The following is a 27,997-nucleotide window of genomic DNA, read 5'->3' as shown; positions in this document are numbered from 1 at the left end:
AAGCATCTCCATGTTGGGGAAAATGCCAGTAGCTCTGTAACATTGTTATTAACAAATAACATGCCCAAACATTGTTTTTTCAAAAATGATCTGGTCAGAGAAAATGTGGCATTTATTTCAATGAATCTTGCATCATTGCATCACTAACAAGGCCACAATGTTTACTTATTAAATTTGTACACCACCCAGACTCCCAACGACTGGGTGGTTAGAATGCCCATTCATGTCTATGCAATCAAAATACTTAAGGTATGAGAAGTCTAGTTAGAAACATGGGATTTTAATATTTACCTTGGTCCAGATGCCAAGCTTAAAATAAGGACATCTACAGTAAAACCTGGTTATTAACTGTGCTTAAAGTGCTCCATCTTAACTAATTTGTCCTGTGGTCTGGGTGCAGACCAATGTGCATATCATGGGAATGCAGCTAGAGAAACCCTACCGTAGGTCTGCGTTCACAGTCTTATCAGGGAGTTGCATATAGATCAGTTTAATAAACTTATTATGCAACCAATATCTTGAAAGAAGAGAGGATTGCCTAGTTAGTGTTAGGAATCAGTAATGTGTTAGGAATTAGAAAGAGATTGAAAATAAACATCCTTGGGTCACCGATGAAAGTTATCTCCAAATTCCAGAAATCCACAAAGCATAACAAGACTTCTAAATATGACAGCAGGAAATCCTTCCATCAGAAAACCACTTGAATTCATCAGTCAACAGGGTGAATAATAAATTACTATTATGAAGTTGCTACCTGGTCAGATTTAAAATGACAAGTATCTGCTCATGAGAAGGAAGTTCTACCAAGTCTTTTAGCTAAGAAAACAGGAAATATAATGAATATTTTAGAATTATGCAGTGTAAGAAATGTGGATATGATAGGCAGAGGGGATTTTTTTTAATGTGATGCCTACTATAGTTTTCATGTTTCCTATCTCAGAATGGTAGGAAGCTGTGCAGTCAAATTTCAGTAACCTTACAGGGGCATCCCCCCTTTTCTCCTGCTCTAACAATAGAATGCATTTAGCACTAACTATCAAAATTACTGTGCAATTAGCCTTTATGGGTATGAGAGAAGAAAAAAAGACCACAACTATGGGAAAACAAACAAGGATTGCAAGAGGAAAGTGATGGTCAACATAAAATTTATGAAAGGAGAGCAAGATGAACATTTTCAGAGTTAGGTTTTTAAGTATGTGTTTCAAGCCTGTTCATGACAGTTACCCAGAATAGCTAATTTCCATGTTTTAGGCTGTGTTCTGATCTGTTTAGTAGGACTCTTTGTCTTTTTATCCAATAACCTATAATTAGGGCTGTTACACATAGAACTTTATACTCTGTGCCAGGTATAAAACCAGCCTTGCATCTGATCTATCAGCAAGGCTCTTATGTCGAAGATAAACACAGAAAGCATAAAGAAAGCTATCAGATGAAAACTCCATCATTTTCAAGCAGGAAGGGAAACAGCACACCTGGATAGCGGGCTGCATTTGGCTAGAATTACAGACTTTGTGAGAACCTAAATTTTCCATTATGCTCGGTCGGAAGCGGCTCTGGGAAAACTCGTATAAATCTCCTGCGGAGAGGGGGATATTAATCGGAGAAGCGTCCGAACAAATGTTCCTTATAGAAAGTACAGCGCCACTGGAAAAAGACTGCAAGGGATGAGACAACACCGCTATCACCGGGGCGAGAAGGGTGTGGTTTGGCCGAGGAAGTTCCGGGCAGCCTCTTCGGCGCCTCCGCCGCGCCTCCTGGCGGCCACTTCAGCGGCTTGCTTCGGCTCCCTTCAGCCAAGGGCCCCGTTGCCAGTTTAATTGCAGTCGCGGCCGCGGCGAAGGAGGCGCCGAGCGCTCCCGCCCTCCTCCTGCCTGCAACTCCCCCTCCACTGTTTCCCTGCGAGTTGACTCGGCACTGTACGCGCAGAGCCTGAACCCGGGCCCGTCCCGCTCGTCCCGCCGCCGTCATGGACATGAAGAAGCGGATCCACTTGGAGTTACGAAACCGGACCCCGCCGGATGTAAGCCTGGGCGGGAAAATGGGAAGCCGGGGACGTCCGCCCTTTTCATCAGCTCGTTCTCTCGCCATCTCTACACGCGCACACCGGCCCGGGGAAAGCGAGCTGGTTTTAAATTTAAAGCTCTGAGGGGAGGGCAGTTGAATGAGCGCGGAGGGCGGCCATTGCCAATCCGCGGGCGAGGCCAGGAAGCGCCGCAGCTGCGACTGTAGGGGAAAACATGCGCCTGATGGACTCGAGAAGGGACTCCGTGGCCGCCATGTTGTTCCGCTGCTGCGTCGGTCCTGCGAGCGTGGGCTGCCCCTGCAGAGGGGCGGATGGTGCTCCGCGTGCGCGCGGCAGCCACCGCGTCCGCCTCGTCTGCCGTCCGCGGCGCGCGGTTCTCTCCCTCTTAAACGGGCAACCGTCGCGTAGAAGGGGCGCGCGCTCTTTCTTGACGCCGCGTCCGGTGCTTCTGGCCGTGCGCGCGCGCTCGGGCCTTCGCGCCTGTCTATTCTCCCCTTTAAACGGACCACAGCTGCAAAGTGCTGGGCGCGCGCTCCCTCTTTATTCCGCTCCCCACCAAATTGTATTCCCGCCAAAAACTCTCTTCACCCACCCTGAATAAGCTGAAGGTGTTTTCCAGCCAAATTTAAGCTCTGATGATCTCCGTGGAAGAATTTGAGAGAATTGTAATGAAGCATTTCCAGTTACAACGCTCTCAAGTTGGCTTCAAAGGGCTTTTGTAGCGCAAAATATAACAAAATATTTTGCAGTCTGATTTTTAAAAGCAGTAAAGGAGGCGGGTAGATATTTTAATACCATAAAAAACATACTTTAGACTTTAATGGGTACCTTACAATGGCGATTGGACCAGAAAAATATGTTCATACTTTGAAGCCGTTCTATTTAGATTATTCTTAAATTAAATTGGACCACTATCGGTAAAGATTTTGTTAAAAGGAAAATCAGAGGTTTTCCTGGTTTTTAATATTCTGCCTATGGTTTCCTGTCATATCTAAGCTTCAGCCATGCTGTTGCTTCTGTTTTTTTTAACCCTTCTTATATTTTCTCAACAGTCCTTATCATATGTACCCTTATGCCAGAAAAACAGAAAAAGTGAAACAAGTTTCACTTGTTTATTTTAAAGCAGAAACAATAAGTTGTAGATGTGCCTCTCATGTTCTGCTAAAATACCTGTCTGCCTAAAAGTACGAACAAGAAAAATCTTGAAGCGGCACAGTATCCCAGTGGATAATGCAAATACCTGTACTCTATACTGTAAGTTTAAATCTGCTGAGCTTTTGGCTTTTTAACCAGCTAAAGTGGAGGCCATTTCTGGCAGGTATCTTACAATCAACCCCAATCTGTTACTGTATTATACATCTGTCAGCCCAAGGCAGTTTCAAGCCTGCTCAAGAGCTTGTACTCTTTTAAACTTAGGAAGCAGTAAGAGTCTGTAGTCACCTTGTTTAATGATGATTTTTTCCTTCACATATATACACTTTGAAGAGATGAATGACACTAGCTTTCTTTAACATGATATGCTTGCCTGTGGTTAACTTATGAGTTTTTTTTCAACTCTGAAGTATAATGGGAACACTATGTATACCACCTTGAATTGTACAAAAAATGGTGGAATATACATCTAATAAACTAAATTGCATGGACTGAGTTTGTATAACATGGTAGGCTAAAATGTGATTTTGTTGATTAGTAATTCAGCCACTGCCATGTCCCTTTTAAGGCCCTTAAAAAAAGTGGATGGCTTTTTAAATATGAAAGTATATTTAGAGAATTTGCCAAATTATTTATTTTAAAGTGTAATAGACTATAATTAAAGTGGTACAGATAATATATTGCTAATGTTTATATAAACATTGCTCACATAATCATTTGTAAACATGGGAAGTAGAACTGCATTTACAATTCTGTACAACTATTGCATGTATTTAAGCACTTTTGGTAGAAGTTGACTAAAAAGATCAATAAGTATTTATTTGGAGTCTCTAGTAAAGGACAAACTACTCCTTCCTCTTTACGCTGATAAATTTATAAGCTTAGTACAAGATGCATTATCATATTACAAATTTTGAAAATACTTTGTTAAGAAACCGATTATGAGAGTATACTATGTAATCTATGTGCTGATTTAGCAGTTTGAAAAGTACATGTTGTATTAATTACGTCCTTAGTACTGAATTTGGCCTCTGTTAAAATTGCTTTGAAAGCTTACTCAGAACACACAAGCAGGTGGTCTTGTTTTAATTTCATAAAAATTACTTGACTAGAAAAAGGAACATGAATTGAATTGTTTGTTCCTATCTGCTAAAATAAATAGGAAGTATATAATGCTAACAGTTGAAAGGCAGTCAATTCTGCATTATATTTGAATAGTGGATAAGTTTTTAAAATAACGGTAGCAGTAAGGATAGCAAACAAATATTATAGCTGGACATCTTTTGTGGTTCCAGTTCTTTTTATTATGAACTCACTGCAGAATTATCTATGCAGAGACTTGCATTCTGCTATAATACTAGACAACCCTTGGGGTTGGACCAAGTTTGGCATGACCAGATAAAATCCCTAATATGCCTTCTTTTAGAGGGAAGATGCTTGCTGATTTTCACAATTAAGTAGTGTGGCTGCAAAAGTTGTTGCTTGTATTGGTTAGGAATAGAATAGTATTGTTTTACCAGATTGTCACTGCTGGGCAAGAATGGGGAAAGTTACTTATTGGAATTAAAGTGTATTTTAAATGAATTGATATGAAATGAAGCTTCTGCTTCAATAATAAAGCTATGAGCTAGATTGTTTTATTAAGAACTTTCTGGAAGCAAACATCTCCAATACATTCTTAATTTCCAAATTATCTCATCTCTTATTTCTTAATTGTTTTAGATGTCTGTTTTGTATAGCAACATGCAAATTAGTAAATTGGGTCTCTGCGTGTTTTCTTTTAACTTCAAGTGCAACGTCCTTCATAATAAGAGGAAAGTAGCCTGCTGCATAGTAAAAGGAATGGACCAAATTGATTTTTATGTAGCTAGAAATAAATGGCTTTAAATTACAAGAGCATGCAAGCCAAAATGAAGTAATAGTTTTTACACATTCCTTACTATAATTGCTAAGTTTATCTAAGAACTAAGCAGCAGTCCTAAAATCTTTCAATAGGAAGTAAGTTCTATTGGACGAATGAGGAATGTTCCCAAGTAGAGAGATGAGATTGTACTTTAAACCTGTTTGATTATAACTTGGTGCAAGATTGTAGCCCAAGAATTATGCGTTTTTGTTATCCATTGTAGTTTAGAAATCCAGAGTATAATCCATATAGAGTTTTTTAAATTTCTCAACTAACTACACTGTCTTGGAAAGCCTAATTCTACATTGTATTGTTGAAGGCTTTCATGGCCAGAATACGATGGCTGGTGTGGGTCTTCCGGGCTGTGTGGCCGTGTTCTGGAAGTTTTGTTTCCTAATGTTTCGTCAACATCTGTGACCGGCATCTTCAGAGGGCAGGAGCACAGACAGGAGCTGGGCACAGAGAGAACTGCTTCCAGAACACGGCCACACAGCCCGGAAGACCCACCCCAGCCACCCTAATTCTACACCTTGCATAAGCCTATTTTGGGAAAAATGTTTGAATGAATGATCAGTGGCACACAGAAAAGATTTGGACAGAGCTCAGGCTTGTGGAATCTACATTAATTATAATGTGTGCATGTGTGTGTTTGTTTACTACATACCTGAGAACCACCAAGTGAAGTCAACTGCAAAATGAAGTTCTGCCATTTTGAATGAAGTTCCCAAAAAGTGTATTGAGAGATGGCAGAGCTTCATGCAAATAGTAGAACTTTATGCGTTTGGGTCAGAGAGAGACAATTAACTTTCATGCTCCATGAGCCTAATTGAAATGACTTGCATATAGAAGTGCAGATTTTTATCTAATTCAAATCAGGTATATATGCTAGTGCAAAATTCCCAAGCTGGTCAAAGACAGAAGAATAATTAATATTATTTTTACAGGTGAGAAACACTGAGGTAAAGAGATGAGTAATTAGCAGTGACAGATTTTTTTCCTTGAAAAGAATCCCCAAATCTGTTTTTTTAAACCTTGATAATGTTTTTTGAAGGTGGAAGTATGAATGGCACAGAGACAGAATTTAAAAAATTAAATATAATATTAGTAATCAGACACAGAAATGCAGGTTATATAATTCTAACCAATCTACATCCTGACTTATTTTCACAAGCTTTTTGTTAGAGTAGATTCTTTCTTACAGTAACAGTAGTGCAGATCCAAAGATTTCCTCACTACTGCCACACTGGGTTCTTCTGTGTTGTTTCCTGAGGATTTTGGGCCAGCTTGTTTTGGCAGGATAATGCTTATTCCCAAACCATATTTCTTCCCACAAGTCTTCTGATTTCAATACTTTCAGCTCCTTTTCTCACAGGACTTGCTATTCTTGTCTCATGCTTTTTCTTTCTACCAAATTACCTGGTGATCTGTCTTCAAAGTCTGCCCCCTTTACTAAGAGACCAAGGCCTACACAGCCTTAGCTTTCTGGGACTTTTTCCATTGAATGAAAAGTAATGTTTTGATCCTCTGAATGTATTTATAAGCATAAATGCCAATGCCTTCATTGTTATATTCAGTCATCAACACAAACTCTCTCATATGTTTCATATAACACAAACATTATATTGTAATACAACTGATGCAGCCTTTCACGGAAGTTAGAGTATGTTACTGTAATATTCTAAAGTTAAATCTAAAATGCCCACAGGTTCCAGATCATCATGCTAACCAAACCAATGAAGGAATGTCCTTAGCCATCTCTTTAGGCAGAAGGAGTCAAAATGGACTAATAAGAGCCTGTTGCAAATTATTCTGATAATCTTTGTTGCTCGTCTTTGTTGCACATCTCACACTAAGATGTCATCTCAAGAAAGAAACTGCTTTAGATAAATAGGAAGTCATTGGTTTCATTTACATGCCACTCTAGCTTAAAAGAGCACTGTAGCTCTGTTTTGTTAAGATGTTTAAAATTCTCACTGTAAATAGTCAAATGGTGTTCATCCTATTTTTTTTTCTATTAAGCAAGGAGGGGAAACTTTCTGGTGGCTAAGGATCATTTAACATTTGGGAGAAGTTTGAGGGCTACAGTAGCCAGGGTAATTATGCAGATGGGTGGGACTGAGAGTTATGTTTTTAGTTTTCTGGGATATGTGGAGGACTTTTCAGTCCCTTGTGTTTATGTGTATGTGTGTGTGTGTGTGTGTGTGTGTTAATTCTTTTAAGCCTATTTTACATAAGGAAGGTACCAAGCAAGTCTCACTGGTAAAGGTGTTCCATAGATAGGGTATCTTTGCCAAAAAGCCCTTTTTTCTTGTAACCACCCATCTTGCTTCCTGGAGAGAGGCACCTTGAGAAGGCCCTGTGGTGCAAACCTGGAGTCCTGGCAGGCAATATAGGAGACATCTTTTCGGATAAGCTGGTTTTAAGCTGTTTATTTATATGTCAATACCAGCACTTACAACCAGGGCTTGGAAATGGGCTGGTAGTAGAGGTGGCAAAGTATAGCAGTAGTATAATATGATTGAGCCTTTTTTTTATTTATTTGTTTGTTGTAAGCCATTTTAGGACTTATGGTCTATTTTTCATGTCAAACCACCAGTTTTTTAGCAATTATACTCAGGGCAGCTCCAGGAGCTAAAAAAGGAAGCTCAGGGGCTGCAGGTTAACTCTGTCTTATGAAATAGGAGAAACTTTTAGACCCATCATTGTCACTAGAGGCTAAGGGGTGCTCACAGCACTTTTTATCGTCTTTGGCTAATAAAGCAGCTATGACATAACTGGACAGAAATAGCTTAGCAGTAGTTATTCATGCTCTAGTAACCTCCTGTTTGTATTATTGTAATGCATTATACACGGGGCTGCCTTTGAAAACAATATAAAACATTTAGTTAAAAACAAGCCACAGTAGACTACTAACTGAGGTATGCAATCACATTATGCTACTACTTTGCCATCTATACTGGCTACCAGTCCATTTCCAGATCTAACTGAAAGTGGTGGTATTAATATACATAAAGACCTAAATGATTTGAGGGCAGCATACCTGAAAGAGTGGGTCCTGTATTTACTTAGCAGAACTCCAAGATCTTTACCCAAGGACCATGTCAAGGTGCCTCCATCTAGCGATGAAGTTGGATGATTGCCAGAGAAAAGATCCACTCGTAGTGGTGCCCTGGCTACAGAACACAGTGAAGCTTGTTTGATGCCTTCATTATGGTATTTTCCATCCTCTTTATTATTTATTGCCATTATTGGTATTTTTGGTTTGATCACATCTGTTATATTGCTTTATATGTTGATTTTTATAGTGTTCTATTATTTTACTGTTTATAATGTTTTACTTGATTATGCATCATCCACAGAATTCCTGATATTGAGAGTTATAACAATACAACAAATAAATAATACTTCATTGTGTGTGTGTGTGTTTCAGGTCAAAGAGCTTGTTCTTGATAACTGCAGATCAAACAATGGCGAAATTGAGGGACTCTCAGGAGAGTTTGTGAACTTGGAGTTTCTCAGCTTAATAAATGTTGGACTGGTCTCTGTCTCGAATCTCCCTAAACTCCCCAAATTGAAAAAGGTAATGGTCTTGTCTGTTATTTCATTTGGGGACAGAATATCATGGAGAAGGTCTGTTTATGTGGTCATTAAGAGTTGACACCAACTTAATGGCACGTAACTCAGTTGGAAGGAAAAAAACCTCTCCCTTGTCTTCTTAATTACTATTTTGCAATGACCCTAGTACTAAATCCTTGGGACTAACAGCTCCCAACAATATCTGCCTGTCTAGCAAGATCTGGAAGATAGGGTTCTCTTTGGGTCCCCACTCTAAATGAGAGTTACCATCAGCCACCATGAAGGTGATCCTTTTCTCTTGCTGCCTTTCTGTGGAACAATCTTCCCTGCAGAATTAAATCAGCGCTAATCCTATTAAGACCTGGCTTTTCCAGGAAGACTTTAGTACCTGATTTTAAAGTTGGGATCCTCTTTGCACTACATGATGGTTCAGCTAATTGATATGATTATTCCTCACCATAGAATGACTTGAATTAGGTTACTGTTATATTACGTTACTGTATTTTTTTAACCTGTTTGCTGAATTGGAGTGTATGGTACTTTGAATTGGCTATGATTGAAGCAGCATAAAAGCTTGAGAAATACTTCCAGCCAACTATCTTTTACCTTATTTGTCTTCTTTGGATTCAACTGTATATTTTTGAAGCTTTGAAGTTCTCTGGAACACAATATAATTGAGTTTGAGGAGAAAGTAGTCAGAAAGATGCTGGAACAACGTTCAAAGTGTAAAAGAAGCCATTCTAGGAAAGCAGCTAAGAGATTGTAAAACTATGCATTTATTTGTATGTTTAGGAGATGGGTTGCTAGAGACTAAGAGGAAGAAATGGTTATTAAGGCTATAAAGGCAAAAAGGTGCTTTAGAGCAGAAGGCTGGACAAACAGTACAGAGCTACAACTCACAGCAGACAGATGATATATTCATACTCCAAAGCACCTTTTTGGTTTCGAATCTGAAGCAGTACACAGCCGTAATGGTTACTCCTACATCTGTTGCTAGCAACAAGATCTGTAGCCTGTTGTAGATCTGGAGAATGAAACATTAGAAGCACCTTGTAGTTTCTGTGTTCTGCCTTTTAGAAATGACAGTGGTAACGGGGGAGGAGTCAAGCATTTAGTGCTTTCAGTTAGTTATGAAAATATGGACTGGCAAAATTTTGATGACATTTCCCAGATGGTACTGTGTTTATAGATGAATAGATGAAATTGCCTGTGATTATAGTTGCTGTTAAAACTATTAGGCATATTATATAATAGTTAGCAGCCAGGAGTATGGAAGAAGTACATTAATATGCTTAAACAATATACACTAGAAAACAGGGTACTCTCTACCCCATATCTCCCACATAAGACTATGTAGCACTTCAGAATTAAAAGCAAAAAGATGCTTCAGAGTGCACGTAAGTGCAAATTTAGCATCTGTCTGGAACTCCTTAAAGAAGCCACACCTTTTCCCAAGAACCCTTCACAGTTACCACTCAATCCTGGGAACCTCATATTTGAATTAAAGACTTGCAGATGGATGCCACTATCATACCCGCACGTATTCCAAAGCACCTTTTTCCTTGCAAATCCAAAGCATTGTACGGCTCTGCTCCCTAGCATCTTTCTTAGTCACTTCATCATTAAGACATTAGTATATTGCTATAATCTTATTTGTAATGTCTGTTCTAAAATGATTGCACTATATTTTGATTGGAATGCATATTATATACAAATACGTATATATATACATTTTAGCTACAACTGCTATAATTCTTGTCTCCAATAGTTAAGGAGAAAAATTAAAGGAGAATTGTTTGTAAATATTACCATGTAATGAGTTGCTCGGTGAGGGATCAGTTCCCTGAATCAACCATGGTTTGATTTAGCATGTCAGTCAATCAATCAATCAATCAATCAATCAATCAATCAATCAATCAATCAGTGTTGTATGCTCTAAAATACTCAAGTTTTCCAAAAGGTGTGTGTGTATAGAATTAATTAAAAAAAAGCATGGTGCAAGGTGTATTATAAACGCTGTTGGACAGAAATTTATAACTATTTGGAAGTATCTTTATGGATATGTTTGTGATTATTTAAGACATAACAACTCAGTAAGATACACCAGTGCAGTACTTTTAAAAATTGAGGTACTGCATTGATAATAGTTTGTATGGGACAGAGATCCCCAACCTTTTTGGTATAGTGTGCATAATGGGATTTTTACAATAGGTTGTACAAATGTTCAACAAGGTACTTCACTCTGTTGTGAAATACCCCCTTGGACCTGGTCCACATCTTACTTGCAGCCTTGCTAAGGATACCACACTGAGATCTATGCTATCGATATCAGATTATTCCTTCATTTCTCCAAGCCACTTGATCCAACAGAGAAGAACCTCATACATAATCTCAAAGTCTTCAGAGCCCATACCTTGGGCAGCCTCCCACTGCCAAGGCATGACCTTGACCAGCCCAAGCAAGGGAGCAGATCTCAACTGAAAGAGACTGCAGCCATAACTGCACAACCACCTGTTTCTTCTAAGTGCTAATGTAGTGCTCTTTCTTCTGATGACTTGCCATCTGACCACCAGGTATACTCTTCTGATTTGGAGGAATCAGAAAGATCTACCCTTTTCTCTGGACCCCATGGTTGGAGACCAGTCAGTGGGATCTCATTCTGAACAAAGTCAAACACATGCTGAACAGCCGATCAGATTGCCTGAGGTTCTTGATCTTTAGTTATAGCAAATCCCATCTCCAATAGATGATGCAGTATTCTGTTGTCTTCAGATGCTTATGCTCCAGAAATATTGCCAATATCACTGGCTTTGTTGAAATTGGTAAGAAATGTACGGCAAAAGCCAGCCTCTATGCCTCTAACCAAAAAGCTGTTGCAACAGCAGAGGTACCAGTTTTGTCCTAGCATTTGGCTTTGAAATCACTGGTAGTTGAGGTAGCACAGAAGAATCTAGTACAAAGTGTACGTGCCGCCTATTGATAAAGTCAAACACAAATTGGATACTTTTCATATGTTCTTGGTCTACAAAGTTATTGTTTTGAGTGGCAATTTCCAAGCCTATAATGGCTAATATTGGATTTTTCTTTGTGAAAAGATGACCTATTTTCTACTGTATCTACTAGATGATAAATGAGACCTTGCTTCCGTTTTCTTAGCAGAGGCCTCCCAAGTCTCCAAGCTGCAGATGAACACTGTTGAGTATAACACAACCGCATATGTGGCTGACCACTTTAACAGGAGTTACTGCTTTCTGCTGCTACATCTGATCAGGACCATTGGTGTCTCTAGGCTCAGAACATGGTGGAAGATCTCCTGCTCATCACAGAAGTATTGTTCTGCCAGAGTACAGCTAACACTATGGAGGAAATTAAAACCCCAAATACTGCATGGAAATGCATCCTGTTGGGAAGTAGCAGTACCTCTGCTGCAAATAGGTCCCATAGTTGAAGTTAAGTTGCCCTTCTCTAGCATTGCAGTTGCCGTAAGCTAATGTGCAACATAAGGGGACAACCTCTCTCAAAACTGCTGCCCCCTGCTTTACAAAAGATCTTCAGAAATGCTCCTAAGTGTCACCTTTGATTTAGCATATAATCTCCAGGACCACTACTTCAGTTCCCACTAGCATGTCCTCTCTATAAACATGGAAATCCAACACTACGGAGTCTTAGTCTGGACTACAATAGCTATGGGGTATGCAGTAGAATTCAAGCCTTGCAGTATTTATTACTTATTCTTTCCAGCTCAGCTGTCAGTGTATAAGTTGTTGCTGCACTCCAAAAGGAAGTATGAACAAATACCAGACTCTCAGATGGGAAGTGGATTTGATTCTTTTGTCATCCCCATAACTGACAATGAAGTGAAACTGACAGATCTTCGCAACTCAGATAATATCTAGCCCAATAAATTCAGGATGGTCACCTTTTGGATTAACTTCTTTTGTTACGTTGAGGGGATTGGTTTTCCTGAATGGATCCCAGCGGTACATGCTTCCATATGTCACAGTGTATGGTTATGGTTGTTAGATGTATGCATCTGTTTGGCATACACATTCACCCCCATGTTGACTATTGGCCACATTGCACAACATAACATTTTGTTCAGCTTGTTCAGTATATCAGCAAGCAAGGAGAGCTTAGGTACCTCATGTCTATGTACCTTTGGATAGGTGTATTTCTCATGGAAGTTAATGTATCATCTGTTTAATGGAGTCACTCAGTGCACTGATAGATGCCCTAATTTTCCAATAGATGATAACTGTGAATGGGTACTCCAGTGGGAAGCACCCTCAGTGGACCTGTGTGTTCCTGTAAAGAATGCCCAGTATAGTGTTTTCTGCAAGAAAAAGGACATAACCCGGTATTGTTAGAGGATACCTTTTCAGTTAGAATCAATTACTATTCTATGTGTTTCCTTGACCCCAGTACGATTGATTGTTGTGGTAGTTATACCACTGCATGATTCTTTCTGATTACATCTTTATGGCTGACAACCCTGATTGCCAGTGCTTTTGTGTCTTCTCAGATATTGTACGTTTCATTGCCAGGTAGGAGGGACTTTCTTTTGATTGAACGATACTCAAGTGTACAGTGGGGCAAAAAAGTATTTAGTCAGCCACCAATTGTGCAAGTTCTCCCACTTAGAAAGATGAGAGAGGCCTGTAATTTTCATCCTAGGTATACCTCAACTATGGGAGACAAAATGGGGAAAAAATCCAGAAAATCACATTGTCTGATTTTTAAAGAATTTATTTGCAAATCATGGTGGAAAATAAGTCTTTGGTCAGTATCAAAAGTTCATCTCAATACTTTGTTATATATCCTTTGTTGGCAATGACAGAGGTCAAACGGTTTCTGTAAGTCTTCACAAGGTTTTCACATACTGTTGCTGGTATTTTGGCCCATTCCTCCATGCAGATCTCCTCTAGAACAATGATGTTTTGGGGCTGTCGCTGGGCAACATGGACTTTCAACTCCCTCCAAAGGTTTTCCATGGGGTTGAGATCTGGAGACTGGCTAGGCCACTCCAGGACCTTGAAATGCTTCTTACGAAGCCACTCCTTCGTTGCCCGGGTGGTGTGTTTGGGATCATTGTCATGCTGAAAGACCCAACCACATTTCATCTTCAGTGCCCTTGCTGATGGAAGGAGGTGTTCACTCAAAATCTCACAATACATGGCCCCATTCATTCTTTCCTTTACACGGATCAGTCGTCCTGGTCCCTTTGCAGAAAAACAGCCCCAAAGCATGATGTTTCCACCCCCATGCTTCACAGTAGGTATGGTGTTCTTTGGATGCAACTCAGCATTCTCTCTCCTCCAAACACAACGAGTTGAGTTTAGACCAAAACGTTCTACTTTGGTTTCACCTGACCATATGACATTCTCCCAATCCTCTTCTGGATCATCCAAATGCTCTCTAGCAAACTTCAGACAGGCCCGGACATGTACTGGCTTAAGCAGGGGGACACGTCTGGCACTGCAGGATTTGAGTCCCTGGCGGCGTAGTGTGTTACTGATGGTAGCCTTTGTTACTTTGGTCCCAGCTCTCTGCAGGTCATTCACTAGGTCCCCCCGTGTGGTTCTGGGATTTTTGCTCACCCTTCTTGTGATCATTTTGACCCCACGGGGTGAAATCTTGCATGGAGCCCCAGATCGAGGGAGATTATCAGTGGTCTTGTATGTCTTCCATTTTCTAATTATTGCTCCCACAGTTGATTTCTTCACACCAAGCTGCTTGCCTAATGCAGATTCAGTCTTCCCAGCCTGGTGCAGGTCTACAATTTTGTTTCTGGTGTCCTTCGACAGCTCTTTGGTCTTGGCCATAGCAGAGTTTGGAGTGTGACTGTTTGAGATTGTGGACAGGTGTCTTTTATACTGATAACAAGGTCAAACAGGTGCCATTACTACAGGTAACGAGTGGAGGACAGAGGAGCCTCTTAAAGAAGGTCTGTGAGAGCCAGACATCTTGCTTGTTTGTAGGTGACCAAATACTTATTTTCCACCATGATTTGCAAATAAATTCTTTAAAAATCAGACAATGTGATTTTCTGGATTTTTTTTCTCATTTTGTCTCTCATAGTTGAGGTATACCTATGATGGAAATTACAGGCCTCTCTCATCTTTTTAAGTAGGAGAACTTGCACAATTGGTGGCTGACTAAATACTTTTTTGCCCCACTGTATCACTCAACTCTTCTGTCCCTGAGTTTTATGATGTAGCTCCCTGCCTGACAATTTTGGGTTGGACTTGCAGCTTTCAACAATGTTTTTGTACAAAAGGAAATGTGGCCAGTTCTCTCCATGTGTTTCTTCTTTTATTTGGTCATTTCAGATTTTTTTTTTCAGTTCTTGTTACCCCTTAAGGTGTACTGATGTACTGTAGAGTCTTTGTTGTTGTTGTTGTTGTCTGTTCCCCAGTAAGTTCTACAATGTGTGTTTCTGCATCAATTAATGAAGCAATTTGTGAAGCACTTCAAGCAACTACCTACCTCTGAAACATTCCATGCTAGAGGGGAGTACTGAAGTTGCGAAATGGGTTTCTCCATTATATACTCCCTAAGGGATCTTCCATCTTCCTGGGAAGGTTATCTGAACTTATCTTCCTTCAGAAAAGGAGGCTAAATGCAACTCTGTGAACCACTAGGCTTTCCCCTATTCTAGATTTTCCCCACTTCAGATTTGGAGCATTTTGGGTGGAGGGGTTGGTTCAAAGTGCATTGTACATTAGCTGTTTACATTGATTGCACTAAGGCTTTGCATGCTTCCTCTTGTCTGTTTGAACTATGATAGTTTGAGGAATGCTAGTCTTTCCTCCATCAAATAATTGTGTGGACAAACTAAAGCTGCTATTGTCTTATGTTTTTAGTTGGCAGGCTTTCTCTGGTTTCATTTTACCAGCTGTCATTGAATTTACAGTATTTCATTTTTTTTTCAGGGTGTGTCTTTGCCTGAGTTCTGCAGAGTTCCAATGTAGACCCTTCTACTGATTTTTATAAAGAACTACAGAATACCCTTTGAGGCCAGGGCTGATGTTTTGTTTTGCCAGAGTGATACGGTCTTCTGTAGTAGCATGGTGATGGCACCAGCCTACCACCTTGAGCTAAGCTTACTATTCAGCCATACACATGAATGCAGAGACCATGACGAAGAACAAATTGCTTAGTTCTAACTGTGGTTCTTTGAATGGTTATCTATATAGTCATACTAACCACTCTCTTACCTCTCTTCAGAAGCTTTTAACTTGTTGGGTATTGCTGGGTCATCAGGAAGTAAAGGTAGAATTACCTTTTAGTAGTATGCATAATGGAAGTGACTTCTCTGCCAAAATCTTCTGAACTAAAGATGGTTTCCAATGAGAATTCACTGCAGATACATAACCTGTATATGTTTTATGTAAAACTAATATTTATGTTTTTTGCTGAAGCATAGAGACAAATTCCATAGTATCTAAAGTCAGTTTTAATTTGCAGATTTTCCAAACAGTTAGAATCTTCCCATAAAACTTGGGATAAAATTGTCAACAATAGTAGAGTGTGCTCCTTACACACTAAATACTCTTAACTTTAATCAGAACTGTCTTTATAGACATGCTATACGAGTCTGCGTCACTCTTAAAAAAAAACATGATTATACTGGGTAGATTATAATGAAGCTGGGAATGTTAAAGATAGTAACACGCATAGAATGATTTCTACACAATCTATGTGTGAATATTTTCTTACAGATAGGTAGCACTAGTATTGGGAGGGGACATTGAGTATATGTAATTTTAGAATAAAATTATTGGTAGAGCCAGGTTTGAAAGGCAGTCATGAGTTTTTTATATTCATTTAAAAGGGGAGATGAGTAAAAAATAGATTTGTAACATTTTGTTTTAGATCTTTATAGAAATAACATAAAGATCCTCAAAATGATCTGTGAGTACTTTCAGCTGAACATGCTTACAGAATTTTCACACTTAGAGAACCTTTATAGACCTAGAGGTCTCCTGGTGAACTTTCTGAATTGAAGAGACTTTCAGAACCTTTTGCAAGTGTTCATGCTGAATGCTTTAGGAAGATAGTTCAGTGAAAAGGGCAGATATTATGTACACATCACACCCCCAATTTAGCTCTACTTGTTGCAGGCAAGTGACATTACATATTTTATATCAACATGTCTCAGAAATAGAAAAAAATAAGATAAAGCAATACATATTCTTAATTTGCCAAAAAAGTTGTAGTTTTGCAAGGAATCTGGTTTTAGTACTATTTGGAGGACACATAGATAACTACTTGGCCATGTGGGAAAATGATATTATGAAATGTAGAGATTGAACATTTAACATTATAAAATTGCAATATGGTTGGATACTTTTTTATTTTATAGCATCACCAAGATGGGGAAAGAACAGCTTGCTCTAGATCAAGATTTGAGTTTAGAAATAAGAGTTTGGACAACCAGTCATCTTCCCCCATTCCTCCTCTCCTGTAACTACACAGATAAAAGGGAAATTGGCATAACAGTCCTAGGCATGACAGTAAACTGATGAGAGTAGGATCTCTAACCATTTGGTAGATTAAAGATTTGTTACTAGACTTTGATGTGTGCAAGGCAAAATATTGATAGCAGTAAACAGTTATCTCATAAAAATGGGGGAAATGGAAAGCTGTATTGTGTCTGATTTTGTTTTCTTTTTGGAACCTCCCGTCTCTTACATGATTAACTGTAGGGGTTGTAAAACTGTCCTTAGCATGAGGAAGTCTGTTGACTTCATGGAATGCAGTCATTGTGTTTTCGTTGTACAATAGTTTTCCTTTAAGATTGGTGTGTGATTTAGCTTAACAAGTATTCAAGTCATAATTGTGTCATCAATCCAAATCAAACTGAATATCTTATTCAAATGCAAATATAACAACACATTATTTTGTTCAATTTAACTTTTCCAATTGTTTTAATTATGCCTTTTAAAGCTGCTCAGTAATCTAGATGTGAAGAGGACAATGTGATTTAGAGTACATATGGCACCTGTGAGTCACATCTTAAAGCAGCTATGTATTTTCCTGGTTACATTTGGTTTAAGATGTTCCCAACTAGTGCTATGTACATACCTGTGTATCCTCTGAATCACATTTTCTCTTTCAAATCTGGATTGCTGCATAGCTTTAATAGGTTTTTTTAAATTGTTTTATATTCTACACATTATTTAATAGGGCTCTGCAATACTTTGGATTTGAAAGCAAAAAAAAGTGCTTTGGAGTGCAGGTAGGCAGTCATGTAGCACCTGTTTGCAATTCCTTATTTAATCATTTTTTAAGTGGAGTTTTTACATATTGTGGGAAAATCTAGCAAAGATAAATCAATAAAACAGTGGTATTACAAGGAAAAATATACATCATAATAGTAATTCAAATGAACTAAAACTAAAAAAAACAAGGCTATTTCAAACAATTGATTAATTTGTTTTTCCCCTCAAATGCCCTTTTTGGGTATACTTATTTATCCAGTACATAAATAAGTTTAATGTATGCAATTCTATAAAAATGAAACACTTCAGTACAGTATATTGTTTATTCAAATTATTATGTATTTGCTTAACGTCTCCCAGGAAATTACCACATTGATGTGATATGAGAGTTCACTAGCATCAGTGATCCTGAAAGTGTGAGGTCTTGATTGAATCACTTTTGCCACAAGGTAAAAAGGAGAGAGATAAGCTAAAGTTAATTCACAATGGGGGTGAGGGCAAATAGGATGCAGGCTTGAGAGAGGCCAACCCACCTAGGGCAAGGAATTTCAAAATAAAATCTTGGGAGAAGGCAATGGCAAACCATCTTTGTATTGTTGCCAGAAACCTGTTTTGACATGGCTGAAACATTTAAGACAAATGATGACACCTCAAGTCATAAGGCACTTATTCAGTGACTGGGGAAAAGCACCAGTTTTAAATCCTTAAGGAGGTGTGATAATTGATGGTGTCATGTTTAAAAAGGACTTGCTCATCTTACAAATATGTGTACAGTCAGAACAAGGAATGTGACAAGCATGAACCAAGATAAACTTGGAACAGTCAAAGTGGAAATGAAGCATGCTCAATTGGATATCTTAGGAATAAATGAATCAAGATGGGCTGGAATGTGCCACTTTAAATCAGATTATTATATGATACATTATTTAGCTCCATTGGAAGAAATAAAGTGGCAGTGATTGCTTTATTCCATCTGGTGTGTCCTTCTTGCCATCTTTTATCAATTTTATTGTAATTTGTTTGATTATTGTGAGCCACCCAGAGTCGTTGGGAGTCAGGCAGTGTACAAGTAGTAGCAGCAGCAGCAGCAGTAGTAGTAATAGCAGCAGCAGCAGCTAACTATAATCCAATAAATGACAGTTTTGTAGAATTACTGAAAACAGTGTTATACAAGTGTATTTATTTATTTATCATATTTATATAGCCGTCCATCTCACACAAGGTATGCATATCAGATGGAATGGTGGAAGATACTGAGGGATTTCAATGGTAGTTGCAAGAAGGGCTAAATGTAACACCAGGAAAAGATATAATAGTTTTTGCTTTAATGGACCTCCATTTAGCAGTTTTCAGATGCAGTACAAGTAGTCCTCGCTTACCGACCACTCATTCAGCAACCATTCCAAGGTTTGATGGTGCTGAAAAAAATAACTTTATGGCCAGTTTACAACCATTTATGCTGTTAGCAGCATCCTTCAGTCACGTGACCACCATTACAGTCAGTACTTGTTGCCCTGTGTCTGACTTGTTGTTCCCCCTCCCCCGGCAGAGTAGAGAGGTTGGAGAAGAGATTGGAAGAGAGTAAAAAGGCACACAGTGGCCAATACACCAGTTATTTGCCAAGCATACTTGCAGTTGCCAGCACCAGCACATTCCCCATTGTGTGCCTGCTTACTCTCTTCTAATCCCTTTTTCTCCCATGAATGTAAATACAAACATTTACACATCCCTTCTTGTTAATTGTCCAGCGTCAAGTGAGCATTCTAAAGGGTGGAGGAGTGGTTAGGAGGCAAACAAAAGCCAAAGGTATGAAACTGATGACTCTTGTTAGTTTCAAGCTGGAAAAGATAGTCAGGGTCACCTGTAGTCCTCATTTAGTGACCACATTTGGGACCGGCAACTTGATTGTTAAGCGAAGTGGTCACTAAGTAAATCTGTGACTGCTTATGATCTTATTTCAGCTTTCCTTTGCTTTACAGACCTGCGAAGGTCATAAATGTGAGGATTAGTTGTAAAGTTACTTTTTCATCACCATTGTAACTGTGAACAGTCACTAAATGCGGCATTTGCTAAATGAGGACTACCTGTAAACCAAATTTCTGTCCAAATAGTCTCCAGAAATAACAGACAAATCCATTGCATCAAAGTAGTCCAACCAAGGTAGTTAAATGTACATTAATTTTACAACATCTGCATCAATTTATGTAATTCACATCAGTAAGAAAATGGCACAAATAATTGTGATGACATCCTTTTTTATTTAACTTTAAACCTAATTAATACTCTCCCCCAAATGGTCTATTAAAACAAGATTGCATTGTTCTATAAATGGGTGATTGGAATGTAAAAGTTGGATAAGGAGATAGGTTAATAGAGTTCTGTGAAAATAATTTGTTTATTGGCAATACCAATTTCAAAAAATAAACCCAAGCTCTAACACCTAAAGATCACTGGATGCACAGCACTGGAGTCAAATTGCCTACATAATAGAAACCAGAAGATAGAGAAATGTAGTCCAGTCAGCCAGGACATTTCTAGATTCAAACCATGACTTATAGAGGTTAAAATTAAAATGGAATAGGTGTGCCATTCAGCTGGAGGACATGCAACATATAATGTAAGGAACTGATTCGGTATACTTAAGCAAAAGAGAACCTGAGGAGTAAGATGCACAAACTCATCATATCTGGGAACATAAAATTCCAGAGAAAATTTTGCTATATCAACAAATTTGGCACATCTCTACTTGGAAATTCTGGAAAGAGATAAGTGAAAATGAGAAGAAAAAATGTTATGAAAATGTCAGAGGAAAAGATTGGCTTTCAGGATAAGCTAGACAAGGAAAGATGGATGAAACCTTTGGACAACAAGGACACACAATGACCAAACACCAACTTCCAACTTCAAGAAAGAATAAGGAAAGGTCCCTCAGTGAAGAATGTCTCCCCATTTGGGGGAGAATAGACGAAACTAACAAGAAAGGAGAAAGAGAGGGTTTTTAAGAAGATCAGAGAAACCACAGAAAAATGTACAGCTAAGGTAGGAATCCTGAAGAATAATCACAGAACAAATCTATGTGTGTACAGCTAGATTATGTGGGTGCATCCTTTAATAACAGTTTCACTTTATACATTATTGAAATACTATTATTAAACATTTTACCTGGCTGGCCTTTGGTTGTAGTAATATTTTTCTTCTAGATCAGAGTTAAACTGATACTGAATTTCTGCTTGGGTTACATATGCTGTTTAACAACTGTTATTCATCATTCTACATTATATTTATGGACTGTATTTTTTAACTTTCATAGCCTAGTAGCACTACAACTTTATTTTATTCATAAAATTTACAGCTTGATCTAAAAAGATAATTATGTTAGTAATATTTAATTTATTGCTGAAATGGCTGCACTTCTTGTATCTCTTTCATTTTATGACATTTTGTGCTGGTCTTTGACCAAAGTAACAGTTTTGTTTGTTTGACAAAGCAATTCAAGTTAAAGGACGATGGAGAGATCATACTGAAACCCTTGACAAACAAAATTGTGGAGTGACAGAAACATTTGTAGAGAAAGAATATATTCAGGAACTGACTGCCCTAGAAAGTGAGATATGAGAAGGTGTCCTCCCTCTCAGCCCAACCTACTTCACAGTTTGTTGTTGGAATAAAGTGGAGGGAGCCCATATAAGTTCTCCTGAGCATCACCATCACAATTATTCAGCTCTAAATAGGAAAGTACAAAGTTCAGCTGAAATAGTAATTCAGCAGTTTAAAGCTGCAGGAGAAGAGGCAGTTAAAGTGCTAGAATTCTATCAACTAATAGGGAACAAGGTTGTTTGGTCTGTCTCAGTGCAATTGCTGATAAGACATGACTCTGCATATTTGGAACACATTTCTAAATATGTCTATTGCAGAGTAAACCTTGAGTGAGACTGACTTAAATTTATATACACTAATTATTTTAAAACTTAATTAGACTTGTTTCTAAGCAAATATTCATAAGGTAGCTGCAATTCTGTGAGGAAATTCTCCAATGGAGAATTTTCAGTATTTCACCAAGTTGCAGCTCTTGGGATTCCACTGAGGAAATCCATGTAGAGAACTGATCACGCATGCCTGTATATTTTGATTTGTGTGATTGGCTGGAGCCTGTTTGGCAACACTGTGTGTGGCTTGTACTTCTTATAAATGTAAATTAACAAGATGTAATTCCTGGCAGCACTGCATTCTAGCTAAGTGGCCAAATATTTTGAATATCTCTTTGTCAGTCTGCTTTTCTGTCAGTATAAGTATTTGATAATGAAAACTGCTGGGCTACCACTGTTATTTATATTGCATCTTTAGACTCCTGGGATTCTAACTGTGTTACTGCTAATGTGTCATTTCCCCTGCATATCTCTTTTCTCATTGCAGCTTGAACTCAGTGAGAACAGAATTTCTGGAGGCCTTGATGTATTAGCAGAAAAACTTCCTAACCTCACACATTTAAACCTCAGTGGAAATAAACTGAAGGATATTGATACTTTGGAACCATTGGTATGTCATTAAAAGGTTATCATATGTTTCAGTGGTGTTAACAATACTAATAGCAGTGACAGATGCTGAACTCATTCTTAGTTTATATTGGTAAATATGTCCAAATCCTATGTATTACATTTTGTACATAACTTTAAGCATGTTAGGCCTAACCCCATTTCAGTAGCTAATGTCTCGGAAAGGTCCTGTATGTATCAATAGTTCATCTTAAGTCCAAGAGAGGATAAAAATGTTTGTGCAAGACAGTATTACTTCTTTGTCAGCCACTGGCACAATCTAAATTAACATTGATATTGTACTCTCTATTTTTATTCAAGGTTATTATATTTTCACATCAATACATGTGGTATGGTTTGGGTTTCTTTCTGATTAGATTACGCTTTTTGTCTCTGGCAGATTTTAATTCTTAAATTATTTCTTTACCACACCACACCCCCCAAAAATCAGAATATTAAAGTTGTTTAGTTCAGCCGTGATGCGAGACACCCAATAGCTTATTGTTACAAATAATCCCAAGATTTTAACTCTCATGAAATAAATTTTAAAATAGTAAGTTATATTTATATGCAGTCTGCCTTTACTATTATCCAACTTGGAATGTAAGAGGTCAGTGTGAAATGAAAGTGCCGCCATGGGCAGGGAAGAGGGGACTCTTCATTTTTAAAAAAGTAGCATGTCAGGGAGAAGGCCTTAGGCAGCACAGCCTTCTTGATCTTGTTTTTCTTTTTGCGTGGAATCCAGAAAGGGATCTCTAAATGAACTGAAATAGTCTTAGATTAATTCACATGGATTTAAATTAAGGGAGATTTGTTTAAAAAAATATTTTATGGTAGTAGATGCAGTAAACTCACTCTTATGACATTGACTAAGTAAGAAATGTATATGGTAAGTTCAAAAGTCAAGTCTTGTTCTTTTTCGGGGAGGTTAGGTTAAGTTAATTAACACAGTGAAATCATTTTTAATTTGGAAATGAAGGAAAAGAGATGTACATCAACTCATCACGTGGTTTTATTTCACTTTGCACCCCCAAATTCAAATTGAAATTATGAGCATATCTTGCCAGTTTTGTGTATGATGGCAATGTAGTAATGATACTTACAACTAACGAGTTTATTTCTAATTCAGAAAAAGTTGGACTCTCTGAAGAGCCTTGACCTGTTCAACTGTGAGGTAACAAATCTAAATGACTACCGAGACCGTGTCTTCACACTTCTTCCACAGCTCACCTATCTGGATGGATATGATCAGGAAGATAAAGAGGCTTCTGATTCAGATGCTGAAGTAGATGGTTTTTTTGAGGAAGATGAGGAAGGTGAGGTTAATCATATTAATTGTGGATTGAAAAGGGTTAATTCTTGGCTATGGCCAAGGTCTTCCTAATGAAAATATGACCATTAATTTGGAGCACTGCATTAAGCTGATTTACAGCATTTGAAATATTCTCTGCACTGTATTTGAACCAAAAATACTAGTTGAGAAAGATCACTTTTAAGGCACAGAGTAGGTATCATGGTGGGTATGGCCTGTCACAAAACACATCAGTTTTCCAGAAGGAAAACTAGTGTGGATGCTCCCCTCTATCCCCTTTACCTGGCTGGTTGTAACCCAATTTATTCTGTCTTCTGAATAGGTGGGCACATTTCCAAATAGAGCATTGCACTTCAGCCTCCTACATTCTAACTTGCTCCTCCCCACCTTAAAAAAAAAATTGTTTAAACAAAATTATCACTGGGAACATGGAGCCTGGTGGGTGCCTAGGGAGATTTCTGGGGACACATTGATACTCAAAGAGATCACATTGGGGATCCAGATTCTAATACATTAAGGAATCTGTAGTGATATAGCAAACTGTTGTAATAGGCTTGCAAATTATTAACCCAGCCTCTTTTAGACTGACAGTTTAAATTCATACCCCCTCTCATACTGCTTAATTTATAAGTTGCAAGTCTGGACATAATCTTCTGTGAAACAATGGTCAATATCAGTATCTGCTCTTTTTAGCAGTTGTTCCTAGGATAGTGTTTAAAAAGAGACACCCTTTGAATTAATATTGTTGTGGAAAGCTTCTGGTGGTGGGCATAGTGGTTCCATCATCTTCGGACAAGCGGAGAGGGTACCTCAGCTGTTTCAATGCTTTGTGGACATTGCAGGGCGCTTTCTTCCTCCTGATAAAAGAGGAAGCTTCAATCTATTTGATCTCTGGACAGCCATTCCTCGTGAGAAAATTGCAAAAACAGGTTTTTGCGAGTGCCTCACAAGTGGAGTGGCTGGGAGACAAGAATTACTTCTTGTTCGTGGCTGAGGCACAACCTGTATAAGGACACTGGAACTGGCCAACCCCCATTTCTATAGCACTTTTGAATTATAATTACTCTTCAGTTTAAGAGAGGCTTCTTTTTACAGCAGATAAGTATTTCTCTTGGTATTTTTCTCATTTTTGGGGGGGGGGACTATAAACTTTGGGAAGATCTGGAGATTTAAAGTAATAAAATGTTTGAAAAATCTGCAAAAAGTGGGATAATTAAAGTGATATAAGAAAGCTGACAACAGAGAAGGGAAGATTTTTTTTAAAAAAATTAAAGTTTAATTTTTCATGAATTTGCATTGTTAATACTAACTGCTTTAATGGGACTCTGTTTTTCTATGAGAATGCTTTTTGTTTTATTGTAACCAACTTGATAATTAGCTGGGATCATATATCAAAAGAACACAGTAATCAGCCTAGCCTGTTTTTAGCAGAACCTTTTTTCACTGGTGACACCTGCTGGCAATTGCTTGTAATTACAGCTTTAAAGGTTAATGGATTTGAGTTTTCTGTTTGGGGTTCCCCCCCCCTTTTTTTCTTTTTCTCTTTTCAGCTCAACATTTTTACTTTTTTGATCTTTCTACATTGACAACACATAAAGCCTGACTGGATGTTAGCTGCTCCACAGAGGCTCTTTTATCAGAGAGGGAAGATAAAGAGAAGATAAACCAATCTCTTCTAATTTAATTAAATCAATGTTCAAGGAATTAGGATCTAAACTGGCTCAATCATTGGATGCTAAATTGGATGCTAAATTTATGACTTGAAAAAAAGATGGAAGAAAGATTGGATAAGATGGATATTTTTATAAAACAAATGTCTGCAGATATGAAACAAGTGTCTGGAGAACGAAAACAAACTAATGATAGAATGGAAATTTTAGAGAATAAATCAGGTATTAGAGATATAGAATTTGAAAGAGGAATGGATAATTTGGCTCTGTTGGAACAGAGAGAAAGATTTTTGTTGGAGATTTAGAGCCCTTCCAGAGGTTCCAGATGAAGATATTAGGAGAAAGGTGGTCCAGACATTGTCAGATTTTTTAGATTGGGAAGAGGATGAGACCGGAGAGATCAACAAAGTATATCAGATTAATTCATGTTTTGCTACAATAAGACGTGTCAAGAAATGTTTTAGTGCACTCTGTAAGGAGAAGGACAAGAGATCAAGTTCTGCAACAGCATTTTAATTCAAGATTGAAAAGTGATAATGCAGATGTAATTATTTTAAAGGAAAACCCTGATAGAATTTTACGTAAAAGAAAAGATTACTTTTTTCTGACTGAGGTATTAAAGCAGAAAAAGATTCCATTATGTTGGGAGAAGTTAGAGGGTGTAACTTTCACTTTTAAATAGAGAAGATTTCGATTGAATACTGTTCAAAGAGCTAGAGAATTTTTGGGAAAATTTAAAGGAAACTTGGAAGAGGTTCAAATAGAAATTGCAGAGTAAATTGACCAAAAACCACAACAGAAAGAAGAGCTTGAAAAAGATGGTGCCAAAGGTATAGACTTTTCTAAATTATTCACTTAACCATGGATTAGAAATGTCTAACATGGAATATAAATGGGGCAAATTCCCCTCAAAAAAAGGAAGATATTATTTCACCATCTGAAAAAATTAAAACAAGATATAATTTGTTTGCAAGAGACTCATATTAGAAATAAAGACATGAAGCATTTAACTTGTAAAAATTTGGGAGAAGAATTTATTTTTGCAGGACCAAAAAAAAAAAAAACAACTAAGGCAGTTTTATATGTTAACTCCCATTTAAACCACAATTAATATTGACTGATCAATATGGCAGATTTGTGGGGGTGGAAATTGAATTACAAGGACTTAAAACTTCTGTTTTGGGACTTTATGCTCCAAATGAAGATACTTTTACAAATGACTTAAGGAAGAATTGATAAAACTTTCATATGACAATTGGTGTTTGATGGGAGACTGGAATGGTGTGGTCTTTCCACAGTTAGAACATCTGAGAAGAAAATTAAAAATATTCAAGTTAAATTATCAAATACTTCTTTTGACTTGATCGATAACAACTTTAGTGGACATATGGAAACAAAAAAATGGCAATTCTAGAGAATATACTTATTTCTCAGAAAGGCATAGATCGTTTTCAAGAATAGATATGATATGGATTTCCAAAAACTTGGCTGCTAAGACGTCCAAAGTTGAGATTTTACCAAAAACTTTTTGTGATCACAATCTGGTGAGCTTGACTCTTAAAAGGAAATCTACTACCTTTAGATGGAGATTAAATGAAATGTTATTACAAAAAGAATGGATAGTGAAAGACTGTAAAAAGAAATTAACAGATTTTTTTGAGACCAATTTAAACAAAGGTACAGATTTAAGAACAGTTTGGGATACAAGCAAAGCTTTTATTAGAGGTTATTTTATTCAACATAATATTGAATTTTTAAAAAAGCACAAGAGAAAATGCAGACTATTTTGCAGAGAGAAAAGAAGAATTAAAGACATCACTGGCAAAGATAAGTATTTCATAGCAACAGCTATCCATGTTGACAGTAAGAGAAATGAAAACTAAAATGAACTATGCTAAACAAAAGAACTTTGAATTTGCAAATAAACCAGGGAAGTGGTTGGCTTAAAAATTAAGGAGAAAGAAAGAGGATAATTTTGAAGCTTCAAGAGGGAGATACAGTTTTAACAGATAATGTGGCTATACAAAAAGCTTTTCATTAGTATTCTAATTTGTATAAAGGACAAGATATTTCTCTGGAAAAAATAGATGACTATTTAAAAGTGCAAAATTTACCACGGCTTACAGATATACTGTACAAAGACAGACTATGAATGGGCCTGTAACAATAATGGAAGTTGGATGCTATAAAAAAGATTAAACCAGGAAAAGCACCTGGACTGGATGGACTACCAGAGTCATCTTATAAATATTTTGAGGATGAAATTTTACAACCTCTTCAGAATACAGTGAATTTTATTTTACAAGGATATGGGATGTCACAGTTTTGGAAAGAAGGTAATATTGCTCTAATTAGGGACAAGATTTAACCTTAACCAAAAATTATAGACCAATATCATTACTGAATAATGACTATAAGTTATTTACAACCATGTTGGCAAATAGACTGAAACTAATTTTACAAGACTTTATTCATGAAGACCTAGATTTTTACCTAAAGGACAACTAAAAGATAATGTTAAAACAGTATTGGACATTATAGAATATTTGGAACAGCATAATGAAAAACAAGCCGCATTGATCTTTTTGGAAGCAGAGAAAGCTTT

At 37.7% G+C, this 27,997-nt stretch overlaps 1 protein-coding gene across 3 annotated transcripts in view; it reads left to right on the top strand.

The window, feature by feature from the left end:
* The first annotated feature begins 1,800 nt into the window (after positions 1–1,800).
* The window catches only part of ANP32B (acidic nuclear phosphoprotein 32 family member B), a 36,103-nt gene continuing 9,906 nt past the window's right edge, over positions 1,801–27,997 (top strand). The window contains exons 1-4 of one of the 3 annotated variants that reach the window (XM_007433775.4): positions 1,805–2,020; positions 8,509–8,658; positions 22,292–22,414; positions 23,540–23,726. In XM_007433775.4, coding sequence (XP_007433837.2) covers positions 1,967–2,020; positions 8,509–8,658; positions 22,292–22,414; positions 23,540–23,726 — 514 coding nt within the window. In that variant the 5' untranslated portion in view covers positions 1,805–1,966. Of the gene's footprint in view, positions 2,021–8,508; positions 8,659–22,291; positions 22,415–23,539; positions 23,727–27,997 lie in introns of all 3 variants that reach the window. The other 2 variants (XM_007433776.4, XM_025170235.2) reach the window with 2 other exon arrangements.

Source organism: Python bivittatus, unplaced genomic scaffold, assembly GCF_059951505.1.
Source record: "Python bivittatus isolate LINGU-HERP-01145 unplaced genomic scaffold, Pbiv_v1 ctg000520_np1212, whole genome shotgun sequence".
Lineage (NCBI taxonomy): Eukaryota > Metazoa > Chordata > Lepidosauria > Squamata > Pythonidae > Python > Python bivittatus.
This window is presented reverse-complemented; position numbering and strand designations above follow the sequence as displayed.